The 18,521-nt window shown below is 63.3% G+C and overlaps 2 protein-coding genes across 4 annotated transcripts in view; one reads left to right on the forward strand and one right to left on the reverse strand.

Moving 5' to 3' along the window:
* LOC137210705 (maestro heat-like repeat family member 5) overlaps positions 1–10,966 on the forward strand; it is a 47,353-nt gene extending 36,387 nt beyond the window's left edge. Inside the window, 12 exon segments of the mRNA XM_067712768.1 lie at positions 3,407–3,544; positions 4,014–4,134; positions 4,801–4,888; positions 4,891–4,940; positions 8,569–8,607; positions 8,609–8,746; positions 9,308–9,463; positions 10,021–10,125; positions 10,254–10,356; positions 10,564–10,638; positions 10,883–10,908; positions 10,910–10,966. Coding sequence (XP_067568869.1) covers positions 3,407–3,544; positions 4,014–4,134; positions 4,801–4,888; positions 4,891–4,940; positions 8,569–8,607; positions 8,609–8,746; positions 9,308–9,463; positions 10,021–10,125; positions 10,254–10,356; positions 10,564–10,638; positions 10,883–10,908; positions 10,910–10,966 — 1,096 coding nt within the window.
* A 2,947-nt stretch (positions 10,967–13,913) lies between these two features.
* PTP4A3 (protein tyrosine phosphatase 4A3) overlaps positions 13,914–18,521 on the reverse strand; it is a 34,125-nt gene continuing 29,517 nt past the window's right edge. For all 3 annotated transcript variants that reach the window (XM_067712766.1, XM_067712767.1, XM_067712765.1), the window contains exons 3-6: positions 17,931–18,023; positions 16,585–16,715; positions 15,889–15,963; positions 13,914–14,173 (exon numbers count right to left, since the gene is read on the reverse strand). In XM_067712766.1, coding sequence (XP_067568867.1) covers positions 14,056–14,173; positions 15,889–15,963; positions 16,585–16,715; positions 17,931–18,023 — 417 coding nt within the window. In that variant the 3' untranslated portion in view covers positions 13,914–14,055. The remainder of the gene's footprint in view (positions 14,174–15,888; positions 15,964–16,584; positions 16,716–17,930; positions 18,024–18,521) is intronic.

Here is an 18,521-nt window from a genome sequence, read left to right on the forward strand (position 1 = left end):
CACTAGGTGGATGTGGTGGTACCAACAAGGGGGACGGGGGCCGAAGAGGGATCTGGGCACTCACTACAGAGAGGCCCACTGTCTTGTGGGTGCCCCCGGCAGCGTGAGGGTGGCACGGGACACCTGTGGCAGCCACGCAAGTCTCAAGGCAGAGTCAGATCAGTCCTGGGCCTCTGAGGTTCATGACGTCCTGCTGAGCTGTGCCGGGCCCTGGAAGCAACAGGTGAGGGTCTGGCAGGCCTTCCTGCCAGGGAAGGAGCAAGCGTGGACGGCCCTGCCTTGGGACTCTCCCTTTCCTTTGCATCTCTGATGAACAAAACCCCTTCTTTTAGAGACGTTTCCTGCTTTGGTTGGTTCTCAGCAAGGTCCTCCTCCAGGCAATGTCCACCCTGCCCCACAAAGGACTTCCCATTCCTCTCGTTTCATCCATTATGGGCTGAATCTCTTTAACTCTAATGGGACATCTCATTTCTCTTCATTTCAAAGACACTCCCTTCATCCACTTATAAGTATAATCCAACATATTTTCCTTCTTGCCCTGGCTGCCAGGAAGCTCACATAAAATTAATGTTCAGTCATCTCTCGCTGTGGCACGGGGGTACTTCCTTTTGTTTCTCACTTCCTGATTAGTCCTCTTTTCGACTTAAAGCTTTAAGTTTAATTTAAAGCTCTTTTATTTAAAACACTGTTCGTAGTCCTGGGTTTTGGCAGTCGACAAGGAACAAATAAGCAGTTAATAATGATATGCTGTTTGGGGCCTGGATCTGAGATCTAAGATCTCCTCCTAACCCCACTGTGAGCACTCTGAGTTGGTCTCTCCATCTCATGGTCTTGGTTTCTTCTTCTGTGCGATGGGGTTGGTCCCTCCCCAGGTGTTGTGCGGGGCAGGCGCCGCAGAGGACTGGGTAGCCTCTATGCTAGGGTGACCCTATGCAAGTGACCAACACTTGGGGCCTCAGTTAAGGGTTAGATCATGACCCCAGCCCAAACGTCTTCTGTTCGATTTGCCCAGTTGGGGTGCCGTGGTCTCAGGCCCAAGGACCTCCTGATTCCTCGGACCCATGGGGGTTGTGACTTCCCAGGGGTTGAGCAGGGATTCCTGAGCAGGAAGGGACAGACGGGAAGGTTGGTGCTCTGCCCCGGTCTGGAGTCCCCACGGCCCTGCTCGGACCTGCCTCCTTCCCTGGCCCCTGGCCTCAGCCTCGGTCCCCCTCCCACTCTGTGCTCCCCACAGCTCTTGGTCGAAAAGAGGAGAGAAAGGACTAACGGCTTATGTATTATTTGGCCCACACTTGCTAAGCGTCCTGTGTGTCCTGCTCTCGTTATTTAATGAATACGGATGGCGTTTGCCATGTCACAGACCGTGCTCAGTCACCAGAGAGCCATGCCTGCACTCAGGAGCTCAGCCCCATGGAAATGCAGGTGGGGTCAAGTGACAGCCCCGTGATGCATGACACACCCTGGAGAGTGCCCTGAAGGAGAGGCACAGCCTCTGCAAAGGATGACCTTGGGGGGCGCCCCCTGCATGTGGTTCCCTGAGGACCCGGCCTCTGAGGACAGACCTGAATGATGGTTGGAGCTCACTGGGTGGGGAAAGGAGGGCAGAGAGCCTTCCAGGCAGGGGTACCCCAAAGAGGAAGGGCCAGGAAGGAGGTGATCCCACGGCTCAGCCCCAGAGCAGTGGGGAGCCACAGGGGGCTCCGTGCGGCGGAAATGACAGTATCCGGTCGGCACTGGGGCGACATACAAAGATGAGAAGACAGAGCCGCCTCCTGCAGCTCACGTCAGATGGGGGGACACCAGGAGGGAAGGAAAGGGCCACGCTCCATCTCCTCATCCCCCCGGGACAACAGCGGTCCGCGTCCCGTGGCACTGGTGCACAAGAAGCCCTAGCCCTGTGTGAACCCCGCAGGCTCCCTGCACCCCTGCAGCCCGCCCTCCCGCCCTCCCTCACCTTCAGAGTCGCTCTGCGCCAGGCATCCCTGGGGCGAGGCTGAAGGAGAGAGAGCACGACTTCACCCCAGGAGGAAGGGAGGGGCGTCCTGCATGGCCGGGCTCGGACCCGAGCGCCTCCGTCTTCTGTCGGTCAAGGAGCTGCATGGATTTCAGGCAACAAGAGTCCCTGTGCATTGCCCGGGGTCCTGGGCTGGGGATGGTCTTAGGCTTTAGGGCCCCACAAGTGATGCTGTTCACCCCGAGAGTCAGCAAGGGAGTCCCAAGAATGCCCAAATCAGCCAAACGCCATCTTTCCAGAAGCCCTGCTGTGGTGCAGGGACACAGTGACCGTGAGAGGAGATGCCCAATGTGCCCCAGGACCAGAAGCTTCCGAGAGTCATCACAGAGCAGACGAAATGCCAGTGTGCCCAGAGTCGCCTTCTCCTGCAACCGGCATCACTCTGGATGAGGCCAGTGACCCGGAAAACGCAGCCTCTTTTTAGCGGCACTGCTTGGGGGCAAGATGACAGGCCAGCTGACATTTGAGTCGGCCCCACTGGGGACTTTCACGGAGGGCATTTCATCCCTTCACATCTGGATTTGCAAATCTGATCAGAGCTGTGCCTGGTCCAAGCTGACAGCCTCACTCTGGGGGCGCTTACACGTCCAGGTGACACCACCAGGCGCGGGGTGGCTAGGCAGGGAGACGGGCCACCAAGCTATTCCCAGGCCCTCCGCCCGTGCACAGCCTGCAGGGCCTGGGGCAGCCCAGAGCCCGTGGCTCGACACCACTGTGCGGGTCTGGAGCCCACGGCCCCTGGCCAGGCTGTGCGACCCGGACGGGGCACGGGCAGCACGGTCCCCGACCCGCACCCCGTCCCGCCGTGCTCCGGGTCCAGCTCTTTCTTGAGTCCACGCAAGCATGCGGCCGGTGGACCTGGTTTCCCCGCATCCTCAGGAGCTGCAGGTGGACCCTCCTCCAGGCCCCCGTGAAACACACCCCCACGGTCCTCCTCCCCTGCCGGGACCCCTCTGCATTCTCAGCTCCACTTTTAAACGGCAGTGTCCATCAAGGCTCTGCTGGGGCCCCCTCCACCCTGCAACTGGGGAAACCCCCTGTCCCCGGTGTCCCCTAGCTCTCTCTCTCCAGCCCTGTCCCCTCAGCCCCAGCCCTGGAAAGCCAGCTGTGGGCACCTCACACTGACCATGTGCCAAACCTGTCTCGAGCTTCCCCCTGGACCTGCCCCTCCCAGGAGGCCCCCTCCAGTCTCCTGCTCCGCCACCAGGAGCACACCCATCCCACGCCACGCCATCTCTGTTGAAGGAGGCCGGGAACGAGCTGCCCCCGGGAGGCCCCAGTGCTGCCGGGCCCTGAGTGCAGACGGGAACCACAAGGCACCTTTCCACCTGCGACGGCTGGGCACCCTCCCCAAGGGCGAGGCTGGCTGGGGACCCCTCTGCGCTGCCGCAGCACATCGCTGGAGGCGCTGAAGAGCCTGCTGCCCGCCACCAGGCACTGGCAGGACTTCGCCCACCTGGAGCTGCAGGGAGCCTGGGGCCTCTTCGCCACCACCCACACCGACCCGCAGGGCATGGGTCTCCTCGCCAGGTAGGGGCGGGGTGGGGCCAGGGGAAGGGGAGTGCCCGGGTCACCCCTGCCCAGAAGGCTAGGCTGTGGACTTCCGTACCTCCAGGGCCTGCCTGCGAGCACAGCCCCACGGACTCACGCGTGTGCACGCAGGGCACGGAAAGCACGGGCGCCCCGCCCCCGTCTCACGCGCACACGCTGGAAGCCTAGGATGCAGGCGTCTTCCCCCGGCCCCTTCCGCGGCCTGAGGCCTCCTAGGGGACAAGGGCCAAATCTGCTCCCCCGTCCATCCCATGCTCAGCCCGGGCCTGGCAGCCAGTGGGCGGCCAGTGGGTGCAAAGGGAGCAGGAAACGGTCGAAGAGAGATGTGCCCACCCACGCTCAGCAACACCTCTGGCCGCCTGGTCCCTGGGTTGGGGTGTGGGGGGAGGGGGACACGGGGCTGTGTCCGCAAGCCCAAGCCCTGCCCCTGCCCTTCGCCTGTGCCCAGGGCCATGGTGCAGAGCCGCTGCAAGCAAGTCGCAGCGCTGATCACCCAGCTGCTACCCAGGCTGCAGAGCCGGGAGCAGCGGGGGAGGAAGGCAGCCATCATCATCCTCACAGGGACCTGCGTGCGGCTAGGGGAGCCCCTCAGAGACAGCCTGAGCCCCTCGTCCAGCTGCCTCAGCCGCCGCCAGAACCACACCAGGACCTCACCTGCCCGACAAACTCCTCACCCCTCCTTTCCGCTTCCAGCTCCTTGGCGCCCGCGGTCGGGGGCTTCCGGCTGGGTCCGCACCTCCCAGCGCCCCCTCAGCCTGCAGCCTGGGGGGACTGTCTTTCCACGCACCCTGCTCCCTGATGACTCGAGGTCCCACCCCTGGGACCGTGAAGCCAAAAGGGCAGTGAAAGAGTAGAAGGAGACCCCAGTCAAAGCCTGTGCTTCTCCCACCCCACCCCGCGCGAGGAACGTCCAGGCCTCCCTCCACGGGGCTTTGTCCCCAAGGGCCCCACGAGCCAGGCTGCTGATGTACGCTGCTCCCAGCCTCACTGTGTGACCTCAGACAAGGACCTTTCCCCCTCTGGGCCTCAGTCTCCCCAGCTATACATTGAAGGATCGAACCAGCTTGGAGGTGGGTTTCAAATACCCATTAAGCAAGATACCCGGAGGGAGCAGGTCAGCCCCCCTCTCCAAACCGCCTGCCAGGCCCTGGTCCTACAGCCCTGCTCCCAGACACAGATGAAGGCCCCTAGGAGAGGATGCCAGGACTAACCCGCCTGCCCCGGGGGCCACTCAGTTCCTCTACAGCCCTGCCCTGCTGGAGGTGCTCCCCAAACAGGCCGCCCTGACCATGCTGGCCCAAAGCCTCAGGGACCCCAGCCCTACTGTGTGCTGAGCCTGTAGGCCCTGGGAAACATCCTCTTCCACCCAGAGAAGGTAAGAGGGTGAGGGAGCCGTGGCTGGAGCAACCCCCAGAGCGGCCAGGTGTGCGGGGTGCAGACAAGGCCCCCTGGGTTGGAATCCCGGCTCTAGGGACACAAAATCACCTTTCTGGGGCTCGGTTTCCTCACCTGCAGAATGGCGCTGGTGACGGCCTCTTGGCGGGGCCGCGGGAGGGGTGCAGCGTCTACTCCCGAAGGACGCTGTCCCCACCACACCCGGGAATAGGCGGACGCTCCTGCAGACCTCCAAGCACCTGAGAGGAGCCCCCCAGGTGGCACCCCAAGGCTGGCCCGCAGACAGGAGCCTCCCCTGAGAATCGTATGGGCGGGTACCCCCGGTCATTGCAGACTCAGCCTCACTCCCTCCCTATTGCCCCATCACCGTGCAACCCACATCCCATAATGAATGAACAGCTGGAACATCGCCGAAGAGGCGGAAGGGAAGGCCCGCAATGCTGCCTTAGGGGGTCTGGCCGTTCCACCTACAGCCCCCCAGCTCATCCACCTACCTGCCCACTCATCCATTCATAAAGTCAGCCATTCATCCCTCCATCCCTCCATCTATCCATCCACCCACTCATCCATTCATAAAGTCAGCCATTCATCCCTCCATCCATCCGTCCATCCATCCATCCACCCACCCACTTGTTCCTTGGGTCCTTCGTTTATGAGTCATTCTTTTATTATTTCTTTCATTCATTCACTTCACTCAATCAGTTATTCACATTTGCTTTGTCACTCATTCATTCATTCTGTCAGTGGTCAGCCATCCAGACACCTGTCCCCAGGTGTTCTCCCAGACAGGCAATCAGTAGGAAGTGTCCATGTGCTTCCTCTCTACCCCGCACTGAGTGTGGACCTGCAGGAACAGAGAAGACAGAGCAGAGGGGGCTACCAGACAAGGACGGCCAGGGCTAGGGAAGGTGGATGGTTCCAGAGCGGGGGTGCAGCCACAGCAGGGCTGGGGGAAACAGCCAAGGAGACCTGCTTCTGTGGGGACACGTTGAACGGGGCAGGGATGGAGCGGGCCCCAGGGCTGAGGGAGGGGCCGCGGTCGCTGCCCTAGATGCCAGAGAGGCCCCCTCCGCTGGGACCCATGAGAACAAATGGCACCGCAGGACTGTCCACTTCTGTCTACCGTCAAACACAAATCGCACTAACTGGGTGCTGGTGTGTGCACTGGGGGACCGGAGAGTAGCTACACGCAGAAGACCCAAACCGACCGCTTACACACGGTAGAAGTGCATTTCTCTCCCGCCGCTGTGGCTGTCCTGCTCTGCACTCTCCAGGGGAGCAGGCTCCTCGTTTGCTGTGCTCCATTCTGGGTGCTGCCCTCCTCTGCAGGGCCTGGGCGGCCACCACCATGCCCACTCCAGCCAGCAGGCACACCCTGCCCCTTGAGGCACGACCTGCAAGTTGATCACTCACTCCTGCTCCAGTGGTCACGCGAGGAGGCCAGGGAAGTCCACCCCTGCCACAAAGGGGTCCTCTTACCAGGGAACAAGGGGCCAGCTCGGCAGGCGGAAGGAGGGCCCCCTCCACCAATCCCACTGCTCACCTCGGGGGAGGGAATCCAGACAACTAGGCTAAAAGCTACTCGACAGTCACGGGACAATCACATGGAAAATCTGCGTGCTGCTTTCAGGACCGGCACCCAGCCATGTTCGTCCTTGTTAGAAATTCTATTTTGCTTTTAGAAGATGCTACCAATGTCATGCCTACATATTAATGAAATAATTCAACTGAAAACGCTGCAAATGTAGCCATCGAAGGAAGGCAGACACGCTCCAGTTAGCATGCCTCCCACCCACAGCTGACCTGAAACCATCCCCGTTCAGGTCACCTGTGACCTTCCCACAGTGGACCCGTCAGCACACGTGACTGGGTGACCTTTCCGTCCGCTTGGCCCCAGGACCCCTCCCTCACTTGGTTTTCCTCCCACGTCGAAGGTGGTGCCCTGTCATCTTCACCGGTTCTTCCTCCTGTTCTTGGACCCCTTCCCGCCGTTCTCCTTGGTCTACACTTGCTCCCTTGGTGGTATCCTCCAATCTTTATGTACCGCCTATAGGCCAATTGCTCCCAAACCTGTATCCCAAACGCGGACCTGAACTCCAGCCTCGACCCTCAAACTGCCTGGATTCTAGCAGCATCTCAAACTCAACCTGTGCACAACGGACCCCTCACCCCAAACAGGCTCCTCCTGCAGCCCCCATCTCAGGTGATGGGGGCTCCACCCGTCCAGTTGCTCCAGCCCCAAACAGTAAGGTCGTTCAGCCAATCAACAAACCCCACAAACACCCAGGCGTGCTCCTGCCTCAGGGCCTTTGCACTTGCCACTCCTTCTGCTGGAAAGCTCTTCCAGCACCGCTTTGTAAGAATTTGCTCAGCTGTCACCTTCTCAGTAACAAATGCTCTGATCCTACTTAAAATTAAAACTTTAGGGACTTCCCTGGTGGTCCATGGGTTAAGAATCCGCTTTTCAATACGATCTCCGGTCGGGGATCTTAGATCCCACACGCTGTGCAGCACAGCCAAAAAATAAATAAACAAACAAACAAATACATAATTAATTAAATAATTTTTTTAAAACCTTCATAACCACCACCTCTGCTGGTACCTCCACCCCAGTCGGTCCCACCCCTGCCCTGCTGTATCATACCACTCGTCACTGACTGACACACGCCATGTTGTGTGTTTAACTTTGGGTCCTTCCCGTTAGAATCCATTCTGGCCGTCCAGTCCACTGCCAGACCTGGGTCCCAGCACCCTGGCTGCACCCAGTTGGTGCTCAGAAAGTGTTTGTCACTGAAATGAATTTAATACTGTAAAACTAAACACAGCTTAGGAAGCCAATGAAGTTGCCTAAAACTTGCTTAAAAGTTGTAAAATCAGCCTAGTTTGCACAAGTCATTGATAAGGGGCTTGATGGCGGGAAACATCCATTTGCTGACATGTCCCTTTCTGACATGTCCATCCAGACAATTCATGAGCACCCTGCACACAAGAGGAGCAGAAAGAATTGGCTGAAAATGAACTTAGCTTTTTCTTTTAAAGTAATGTAAACATGGGAAATGGTCATTGCAACACAGAAGGCACCACTGGTACACCCAGCTCCCCAGGATGTGAGTCGCCAGCGACCTCAGTGTGTGCCCACCTGACCAAATTTGTCTCCTCCAGCCCCCTAGGCCCTCTCTGACCCATGGGGAGGCCAGGAACGGGGGTAAAGGCAGGGTGGGGCGGAGGAAGGGAAGGGTGGTCTCCAGGACTTGGTGGGGGCCCTCTGGCCAGCACGGGGCCGGACAGGAAGGACCTGGGAGCCAACTAGCCCGGGGCTAATGCTCCCCTAACCCCAGGAGGACCCCCAGTGGCTCAGAGACGAGAAGCCTGTCCGCAGGCTATCCACAGTTCCCAGAGGACAGACCAGGGCTCGGAGCTCATTTCCCTCATGGGCAGAGCCAGGGCGGGATCCAGCAGGGTGCAGGGAACAGTGCAGGTGCCCAGGCCTGGATGGGGGTCTGGAAAGGGCAGAGTCTGTGTTGGCTCTGGGTCTACCCGGCAGGGCTGGGGTGCGGGGTGTGTGCAGAGGCAGGGGTCCCACTGCCCACCGGCCCCACTTCCCCGAGGGACGCCTGCTCCGTGGACTGCTGCCGCCCTTCCTCGACGGGCTTCTTCCACAGCAGCGAGTCGGTGGTGGTGCGCGTCATGGGCACCGTGACGGACGTGCTGCACCGCCTGGGCGCACACAGCACAAAGGCCCAGAGCCTTGGCATCGACATCAACGCCCACTCCTTCTCCGACGACGTGAGTGCGCCCAGGGAGGGGCGAGTGCCCCCATCTCATGCCCTTCCTGTGCCTCCCCCGCTCCCTTCCTCGAAGGCGGGGAGGACCCCAGGCCACGGTCCAGCTGGGGCAGGGAGGTGGAGGTCCAGGGCAGCTCCCTGGGTGTGCACCGGCGCAGGTGGACCAGCCAGGAAGCCACCAGGTGGCGCTCGCCCCTCTCCATGGGGCTGAACTAGTGCCGACATCCAGTCTCTCCAACCCCACCTGTCCTCATCTTCCCGACCTGTCAGCACGTTTGCAATGGCAGATTTTCCTTCACTGGGAAATTAGAGGGATAAGCCCCGCCCCCCCCAGCTGCATTCATGACACTCGGGTTGTCAGGATGTGATTGTGAGCATGAGAGAGAAACGATTTCAGGTCCCTGAGGATGGCCTGTGACCCTCCCCAGGAGCCCTGTCCCTGAGAGCCCTGAGCCCAGGTGAAAGGGTCCCGCTGAGGGGACTGAGCCCCGTCCCCACCACGGAGCGGAGGGTCAGGAGCCCCAGGCAGGTCTGGCTCTGGCCCTGAGCCTCTGCCTTGCAGGAGCAGGATGGAGTCCAGGCAGCGGCCATGGCACTGTTCGGGGAGCTGGTGGCATCAATGACAGGCAGAAAGCTAAGTGGCCTGAGAACCCAGGTGCACCAGAGCATGGTGGCCCTGCTCCTGCACCTGAAGGACAGCTGCCGGGCCGTCGTCACGGTCAGTGCCTCCCAATGGGCCTTCGCCTTGGCGGGGCTGGGGACCCACGGGTGGCAGGGGGCTGGGGGTCTGTAGATGGCAGGGGCTGCTCCCTGGGGCAGCAGGTTTGGCCCCCTCCTTGGTTTCCCTGCCCCTCCCCATGTGCACACACGTGCACTCACACACACGTGCAAACACGTGGCCATGCCATCTGTGGTCAGGACACTGTCCTGCTCACTGCTGTGTCCCCAGCGCCTGGCCTGCAGTCGGGGCTCAGGGTGTTCGTTGAACTTGCTGAGATATGGGCTAAGCCCTACTGTGTGCCAGCCCGTGCCCCACGCCAGGCCACTAAGACGCAGCTTGGCCTTCCTGGAGCTCCCCGAGGCCAGAGAGATGGACAATAGCGGCCAGTGTCCAAGCCAATAGGGGCTGAGCGGGGCCTGGTGCCACGGCCAGGGAGGTGGGCGGGCTGAGCGCAGCCTCACAGGCAGTGGGAAGGAGCCCAGGAGGGGCCGCGCCCACGCTGCGGCTTCCTCAGACCCTACCCCAGCCCGGGCCCTCCCCTGCTGTCCCCCCAGCAGGCCAGCTCGCCTTCCACCGCGGTGCGGCTGCGGCACACCCTCTCCTGCATGCTGGCCTGGGGGGCGAGCCTCGGTGCCAGCCACATCCTCTGGAGCTGCCTGGTTTGGGGCCGCAGCGGGGGATGGGAGGGGAGAGGGGCCAGGAGCCGGGCTCCCCGGGGCTGGGGCTCCGGTCCATGCTCTGCGGGCCCAGCCCTCTGGCCCCAGCGAGTGACAGGCGTGCTCCCCAGGTGAGCCGCAGCCAGGAGGGGCTCAGCGTCCCCTTGGCACAGGCCCTCGGCTGCCTGCACAGCCGCCGTCGGCACATCGAGACCTGGGCAGCGCTCTTCGTGGGTGAGCGGGGCCGGGCTCGGGGACCCCCGGGCCTGCCCCGCCTGAGCGCCCTGAGCTCACCCGCCCGCCCGGCGCCTGCCTCACCACTGCAGCTGGAGCTCGAGGGCCACTGGCAAGAGGGAAGGCGGCGAGGGGCGAGGCCTCAGAGGGTCAGGAGCGGGTCCGAGCCCCCTTCCACCGGCCAGCGTGCTCCTGGCTGTCACACAGGTTATACCATCTGCCACCACCCCCAGGCCGTGTCCCAGATGGTCAAGGACATGGACACGAAGCTGCTGTTCTGCAGTAAGTGGCCCCAACCCGTCCACACCCACACCCGTGTCACAGGGAGGGTGGACCCCCAAACACGCGGGGCTGAGAGGGGGTGGGGAAGGGGAGCACCCAGGCCCGGAAGGCCCAGGAGGTGGGGTCTGGGTGCCAACCTGCCCCCCGCACCCCAGGTGGGAACGAGGGCGCTGCCCTGTCAGGGCGGGGCTGTGGGCAGACGGACCGCAGGGGGCACTTCTGACTTCTCCCTCCTCTCCTGGAGCTTTTGAGGATCTTAAGAATGACCCAAGAACCTGCCACCAGGCAGTCCTCCTTCCTTCAGCAGGTGGCAGCCGGACCGCGCTGACGTCCAGCCGTCCTCCCTCACCCTCCTGCTCACCCACCCCCAGCCCCGGGCCCACCGTGTCAGGCAGCCCTGCTCTGTCCACACAGCACTTGGCTGCATAACATTTTTCCATTTGAAAGAAAGATCTAGATTCAACAAAGATGTGTCACACCTGTACGCTGCCTGCCCACCATTCCGTGGGTCCCCAGGGGAACCAGGCAAGCCCCAGGGGACACTGGCAGGCCTGGGTGAGGCCGGGGAGACCGTGTCCCCCAGAGACAAACTGGGAAGTCTGTGCAGCGCCCTGCAAATGACAACCCCTCCCCTCATGGAGATCAGGTGGGCTCCCCTTGGCCAGAGCCCAAGCCATGGCCTGCCAGCGTCCTGGGCGCTGGGAGGGCACTCCCAGGGCGGCCTTGGCCGTCGGGGCTCACTGCTGAGTGCAGCCATTCACCGAGGCACTCCTACGGCATTCAGCTTGTCTCTGGTTTAGAGCTCCGTAGTCACGGGCGGTGCTGACGGTGGGCAAGAGGCCCCGTGGCTGGTCTCCCTCAGCTCCTGTGACTCAAGGTCTCCCTCCACCCCCATCTCTAGCCTCCTGAATCCAGTCAGGGCTGGCACCCGGGGTTGGCAGCGGAACCAGCCTGGCCCAGAGGCAGACCTTCCTGGTGAGCCTGGCCCATCCTGGATGAGCTGTGTGGCCTTAGGCGAGGGTCTCAGCTCTCTGAGTCTCAGCTGTCCCATCTGTAAAATGGGTAGTAAGACCTTCCTCCAAGACCCCTTGGAGGGCCGAGTCTAGAAAGGGTCCCCCGACTCCCAGGGAGCCCCTGGAGACCCACCTGTCCTTCCCCTCCCAGTCTTGGTCTTTCCACTTGTGCAATGGGCAGGTGGGCCCTTTCCCTGCCTGTGAGACCCTCCCTTGCCGGAGCCCTCCCTAGGGCCTCCCCCCAGGGTGTCTCTCTCGGGACCCCAGCCGGCCGCCCTCCAACAGGAGGTCCAGCCCAGCCCAGCCTGCCCCCTGCTTTCCCCCCCCCACCGCCCCCCATGCCCTTCCTGACCCTCCCCACTCCGCCCAGACAGAGCTTCCACCTGGAGCACCTTGGCCACATCCCCAGCCTCGACACCTCCACAAGCCCCATCCCTCGAGGGCCTGCCAAACAAGGCCCCCTGCCCCTTGTCAGCCCCTCCTGAGGCCGGGCACCCCCCTAGCCGGCTCACCACCCCCCTTAGACTGTGAGCCCCTCGGGGCAGGGATGGGGCTGCACACAGCTGGCACCCAGGAGACCCCAAAACCTGGATGGTGGGTTGAAAAAATACAGCAACTTCATGGACACGCCCCAGATTCACTTGTGTTCTTGGGTGCGTTTGGGGAAAGGAGGAAATAACTCTTGGTAGAGCTGGCGGCCCCTCTCCACCTGGAAGCCCCGTCTCCCCGTCTGTGCATCTCTGAACAGGGCACCTGAGGAGGAGCTCTGGGTGGGTTTGCCTTTTCACGACTCTCCATCTTGTCCACGGACCTCCGCGGGTGCCCCCCCATCTCTCCTCCGCTGCAACCCCCTGCCTGGGGGGGAGGGGTGCACTCCTTCAGGACCAAGAGGCCTGAGGGGGAGGGTCCCCTCGGTCCAGCTGGTGGGTAGGAGTGCCATCTCTCCTGAAACGGGGGGACTTCCCTGGTTTCACCCAGCACTTGCCCCCTGGCCACCTCCGGGCAGTGGGCAGGCAGGCCTCCCGCACATCCCTCCACCCGGCCACAGTTCACCCTCCCCCTGGGAAATCTGGTTTAGTAAAAGCTTAGAGCTGGGTGGGCCTGGACCCAACAGGTTCCTGGAGCCAATGGTGACCGGGCAAGCCCCCAGGGGAACTGAGACAGGAGAAGTCTGAAGTGGTGGGAGCCCAGTCCTGGCCAGCAGGGCGGGGGGCTCTAGACCCGGGCTCACGGGAGGTGCCCCATTAACCGTACCAGCAGCAACAGTTCACCGCCAGGCCGGCCAAGGCAGACCAGGGGCGGGGAGACAGGGCCTGTGACCTGGTGGGTGGGCCACCCTCCCACCTGGGGAAGGTGCAGCCCACCCGACCCAGGGAGGGGCCGGCCCCCAGCTCTGCGAGAGCTGAGAGCTGCACATGGGGAGGCTGGGAGCAGGGCAACCCATGCCCCCAGGCAGACCCTGCCCCTCCCACACACACTCTGACCTATCACGGCAGGCCCAGTCGGCCACCATCACCCGCTCCCTGCTCTGGGCCTCTAAGGACACCTGGTGGGGGCAGCGCAGCCATCCCACTGGACACAAGCCCTGAGGAATTACCAAATGACCCACCCTGTCCTGCACAGGAGCAATGCCGGTGACCCGGCCTTGAAACAGCACCATGGCAACTGGGCAGAGCCCGCTCAGGCCACAGCCCTTGCTCTGGTCTATCTGGGATGGCCCCTGCCCCTAAGCCAGGGAGCGCAAGGACCCGGCGTGGACGCCAGGGGGCGCCCCAGCACAGCCGGCCGGAGGGGCTGCCGGCCCCATCCTGTTCAGGGGCCTTCCCGGGGCCCCGCCTGCCCACTCGAGGCCACCTGGCCCCCACCAAACACACACAGCCACAGGGTCCGGTTTTATTGCCTTCGAGTGTCCAGAACATCTGACTGCCCCAGACCAAATAATTTAAGGTGCCTCACCTCAGGGTGAGGGGCTGCAGAGAAGGAGCCGGGCCCAGTGGGTAAAAAATACACCAGCCCCCAAACCAACGGGCCAAAGAGGAGAGCCGCCCAGGGGCAGGGGCAGGGCACTGGCAGGAGAGCCAGGGACACAGGGTGAGGGGGAGATTAGGGGGAATTAAGCCTCAGAGGGACAGAAGGAGCCGAGGGCGCAGACAGAGACACACGGGGCACAGAGGAAGAGACAGACGCGGGCATGTAGACAAAAGGAAGGATGGACCAGACAGTGGTGCAAGCACACACACACACCTGCACGCGCGTGTGGACAGAGGCGCAGGGGGACGGTGACAGGAGACAGCAAAGGGCGCGTGGGGCGGGCCGGACCGTTGGTGGCGGGTGTGCTGAGGCATCTGGAGAGGAGGGAGACGGAGCCCCGCTGAGCCCGAGGCCAGGGCGCCAGGGTCCTGAGCTACATGACACAGCACTTGGTCTTGTGCGCGTGCGGGTCCTTGAACCGCAGTCTCTGCTTGGGCCGGTATTTTTCCAGGTAGGTGAGCTGTTTGCTGTTGATCGCTCCACGCCGCTTCCTGGGCAGACGGAACGGGGGGGATCAGGCGGGACCCGGGCTCGGCCACCTGCCCTGCCCCAGGGCCTCAAGGCACCAGAGTCCAGGGGGGCTGGAGCGGGTCCTCGTAGCCAGCAGAGCCCATCCCACCTCTAGGCCTTTCCCCGGGCTGCTCCTGCGGCCAGAGTCACCCTTCCCCCATCACCTGCAGTCACCGCTGCGGGCCTTCGACTCACCTGGCTATCACCTCCTCCAGGCTGGCTCCCTGACCCCACCCACGAGGTCCCGTGTCTACCTGGGTACCACCTCACCCCCAGGCCCTGGGACCCCAGAGGCCGCAGGGGTGGAGCCTGAGCGTCCCGGCTGGCCGGGGGGGGGGGGGGGGGGGGGGGAGTACAGGAGGGGGGAGGTGGACCTCAGGTGCCCAGGTGTGAGGGCACCTAGGGCTGCCCACCGGACGCTTCTGGAGGCCATCTGTCCCCACCCACCCATGACCTCAGACGTGGCCACAGACTTGCTCTGGCCAAGGAAACGTGAGCGGGGGAGGTTGAAGCCTGTGCTTCTCTGAGTCACCGGGCTGGGCCCAGCCCCCAATCACGGGCCTCGGGCCTCAAGCTGGGGAACCACCAACGAGGTGGGTGCAGGAAGGGCTCCGGTGAAGGCCCGGCCCTCGCCCTGGTGCCCCTTGGATCTGCAGAGCTGCACACAGGCTCACGGAGAGAAACAGCGTGTGCCTGTGTGTGCGCGCGTGTGTGAAGGAGTGCCGGGCTCCCGAGGAGGCCTGAGCTCCCACGGGTGCACGCAGGCCTGGCTGTCTGGCTGGTAAACAAGCCTGCCTCTGGGAGAAAGGTGGCTGTGCCCTGGGAGCTGCCACTGGGGGAGCAGCACAAGAACACACACAGGCACAGAGCGTGCGTGTCTCTCACACACACACATGCACGCACACACGCACACGGCGGCTGGGCTAGGGGCGGGGGCAGGCCCAGTGCAGGCCCAGGTCCTCTGCCATCCGCCCCACTGTCCCTGCTGACACCCCAAGACCCTGCACCACCAGGGCTCTTTTCCACCACCAGGAGCCCCCCACCCGAGGAGGGGGAGGGGGGAGACCCCCATGGGGGCTGAGAAGCTGGGGCAGAGGCCCCAGGGGCCAGGGCTTCAGAAGGGCAGCTCTGAAAGACCGCCGTGCGTCAGTCGTCCCTGGGGTGTTGGGGAAGGTGGGCAGGTGCCACAGGAGGTTCCTTTCACAGAGGGGCTGGGCTGGATGGCTTCTGGGGGTCCTTCCTCTCCCAGGTAAGGAGAATGACACCCCTCATCAGGAGTGCTGGAGGCTTAAAGAGCTGTTTGCCACAACTCCCTACGCGGGCCTGCTCGTTACTCAGCGCAGCCCAGCCTGTCTGGACTGCCCCGCGCCCCAGGCTGAGGGAGCCGCAGGCCACGGAGGTGGGACCAGCCAGGCCCTCACTGGAGCTTCTCCTCACTCATACCTCCCAGCCAGGGGAGAAGGCCACACTCAGACACCAGTCCTCAGTCAGGGCCAGGCGGCCTGAGCGGTACGTTGGTACCACAAAAGGAGACTGCACTGGACCGGGGGATGCCTCAGAGGACACCCCGGGGCCAGGGGTCAGGAGTGCCCACTGGCAGGGCACTGGGCCCTGCGGGGCGGGGAGCACAGGATAAGGGCCCCCTCAACCCGGACCCCTGAGCGCTCACCACCGCCCTCCCCCACCGGCCACTCACTGTCGGATGAACTGGATGGCGTCCTCGTACTTCATCCCACTCTCGATGAGGGCCAGAGCCACGAGGACCGGAGCCCTAGAGCGGACGGCAGAACGAAATCACATCCGAGCCTCTACTCCCAAGCCCTCCCCTGACAGGCCACCTACTGAAGACACAGAGCAATGCCTTCCCCCTTGGGGCCTGAGGGCTGCCCAGACTCCCCCAGTGCCCTGCCCTCCCCTGTGGAGGGCACAGGCTCCTCCCGACCCTGCTGTGTGACCTCAGGTGAGCCAGGCAACCTCTCTGTGCCTCAGGCTCCTTGTGTGTAAATATGTTGGCGGGAGGGTTGAAGGAGGGAGAGTAAAGCGCTGGGCTTAGGTCTGGTTGTGGATAAGAGATTGACTCTTGGCTATCAACCCCACTCAGCCAGTCCCTCTGCAAACGGGGATTCCACCGCCTGGGTCCGTCAGTGAAACCCAGGCTATCTGCTGGGGGCCGGGCCTTTGTGCCTGGAGAGGGGCGGGGCTGGCAGCTCCTTCCTGCTCAAGTGCACAGTGCCAACCACAGCAGGAGGGAGCAGGGTCAGACTCTGGGAAGGACTTCCTCCCCGCCCAGGTCTGGGAACTTCCAAGAAAGGAGGTCAGCACCCACATCCGAGAGGGAGCCAGGCCACAGGGTCCCCAGGTTCAAGCCGGCTGCCCCGCCCCGCCAGCTCACCGTCCCAGGCCGGCCACGCAGTGCACAGCCACGCAGCTGCCGGGGTCGTCACAGAACTTGGTCTTCAGCAGGCTCAGCCAGTCCTCCACCACTCTGCCGGGCGGAGGCGCCCCGTCGTCAAACGGCCAGTCCTGCGGAAGGAAGCAGCCCGTGAGGGCCCTCCACACCTGAAGGTGGGCTGAGGGGCACAGGCTGGCCTGCCCACGGGCTCTCGGGAAGCACAGAGGATGTCGGGAGCCCACGAGGTGAGGGCCAGGGCACAGGGCCAGGGAGCTCCCCACTGCGAGGCTCCTCTTCATCCTCTCCGCTCCCTCAGCTGCCCTCTCCTCCAGGAAGCCTCCCCGGAACACCCTGCTCTTTTCTTCAAGGAGCCCCGGGAGCCCTACCCCCCTCCCCATCAGCCCACACTGCGATTCTGGGGTCAAAGCCTGACCCTCACCCAGCCTGAGAGGTTCTGGGTCAGGAGGCCCAAGGGGTCTGGCCCACAAACATGGTGACATGTGCCTGTCTGTGTCCCCAGCCCCCAGCACAGCTGTACAGAGCAGGCCGGGCCCAGTGAGAATGGAAGCACTTAAGTCCCAGTGGAGCAGACTTAGTGCCGTTGAGTGCATCCACATGTGCCCACCAAGGCTAGGCCCCGGGTCACCTAATCCTGTTGCCAGACTCCAGATTCAGCAACCCCTGGAGGAAACCGGTCTGCCTGGAGGCTGTAAGTCTAACTCAGATCCTTCCTGCTGCAGTGAGAGGGATGTGAAAGGCTGCGGGCTCCCTGTGCCACGGGTCGCTTTACCACGTCCACCTGGTGCCTTTCAAGCACCCACGCTCTACAGGTGAGGAATCTGGGGTCACTCAGCGGGGAAGGGGCAGAGGCGGGACTCAGGCACGCCCGTCGGACCCTGAGGCTCCGACCCTGCCACCACTCTCACCACGGTCGCCTGGCTCGGCGTCCTCCCCAGAGGGCTGGCCCCAGGGCTCTGGTCGAGGCACCGGGAAACCCGTGGCCCATCCCACAGGGCCTGCCGCCTAGACGCAGGTCCCCAGCACCGGGGACCAAGGAAACAGCCCCCAGGGTCCCTCCCCACCGCCTCGGTAGAGCCTCCCCAGGGGCCCGCTAGGTGCCCCCAGCCCACCCTCCCGGAGGCACCCACTGCCTGGCGACAGGGCCCCGAACGCCAGGCAGGGAGACAGAGGTGCGCCCCTGAGGCAGCCCAGACCCTTAGAGGTGAGGCCCGGGCACGAACACGGCGAGGGGGGCGCAGCAGGGTGCACGCAGAGAGGCCACGTGTGCCTGCTTCCTGGTGCGGCACCCCAGCCCCCTGCAGCCCCGCCCCACGCGGCAGCCTCACCACGACGGTGATGCCGTCCTTCTCCAGCGGGGCCTTGTCGTAGGTCACTTCGCACACACGCACCACGGTGGTGGCCCCGTACTTCTTCAGGTCCTGGCAGGGGAAGGAAGGCAGGGCTGAGCCGGGACTGCGGGGCTCAGGGCTGGGGACCCCCTGACTGGGCAGAAAGGTGACACCCAGCGTGAATCACCAGTGGCTCACTGACTTTCAGGCTCAGTGACTTGCCGAGGGTGGGACAGTCTTTCCTGATGCTCCTGGGGCAACTGTCCCTGGGCCCACCCAGCAGCAGGGAGGGTGTCCCCACCGACCCTCCTTGCCATCGTGGCTACCCAGCCAGGAGCCAGCTTCCTAGCACTACCTCCCTCCTCTCGGGTGCTCAGGGCCCCAGATCACATCAGCAATTTCCAGGCAAAGATCCTGGGTCCCCAGGCAGGGACAGGACACCACCAGCCCACACATGAGCCCCTGCACGGTCCCTGCGCTGGGCAGCCCTCCCAGCCAGGGTTGCAGGGACAAGTCCAGTCAAGGGGCACAGCCAGACCCCGAACCGGGGCTTTCAGAGTCTCGGCGGGGCAGGCCTCGGGGCGGGGA

Source organism: Pseudorca crassidens, chromosome 17 (assembly GCF_039906515.1).
Source record: "Pseudorca crassidens isolate mPseCra1 chromosome 17, mPseCra1.hap1, whole genome shotgun sequence".
In the NCBI taxonomy this organism is placed as follows: domain Eukaryota; kingdom Metazoa; phylum Chordata; class Mammalia; order Artiodactyla; family Delphinidae; genus Pseudorca; species Pseudorca crassidens.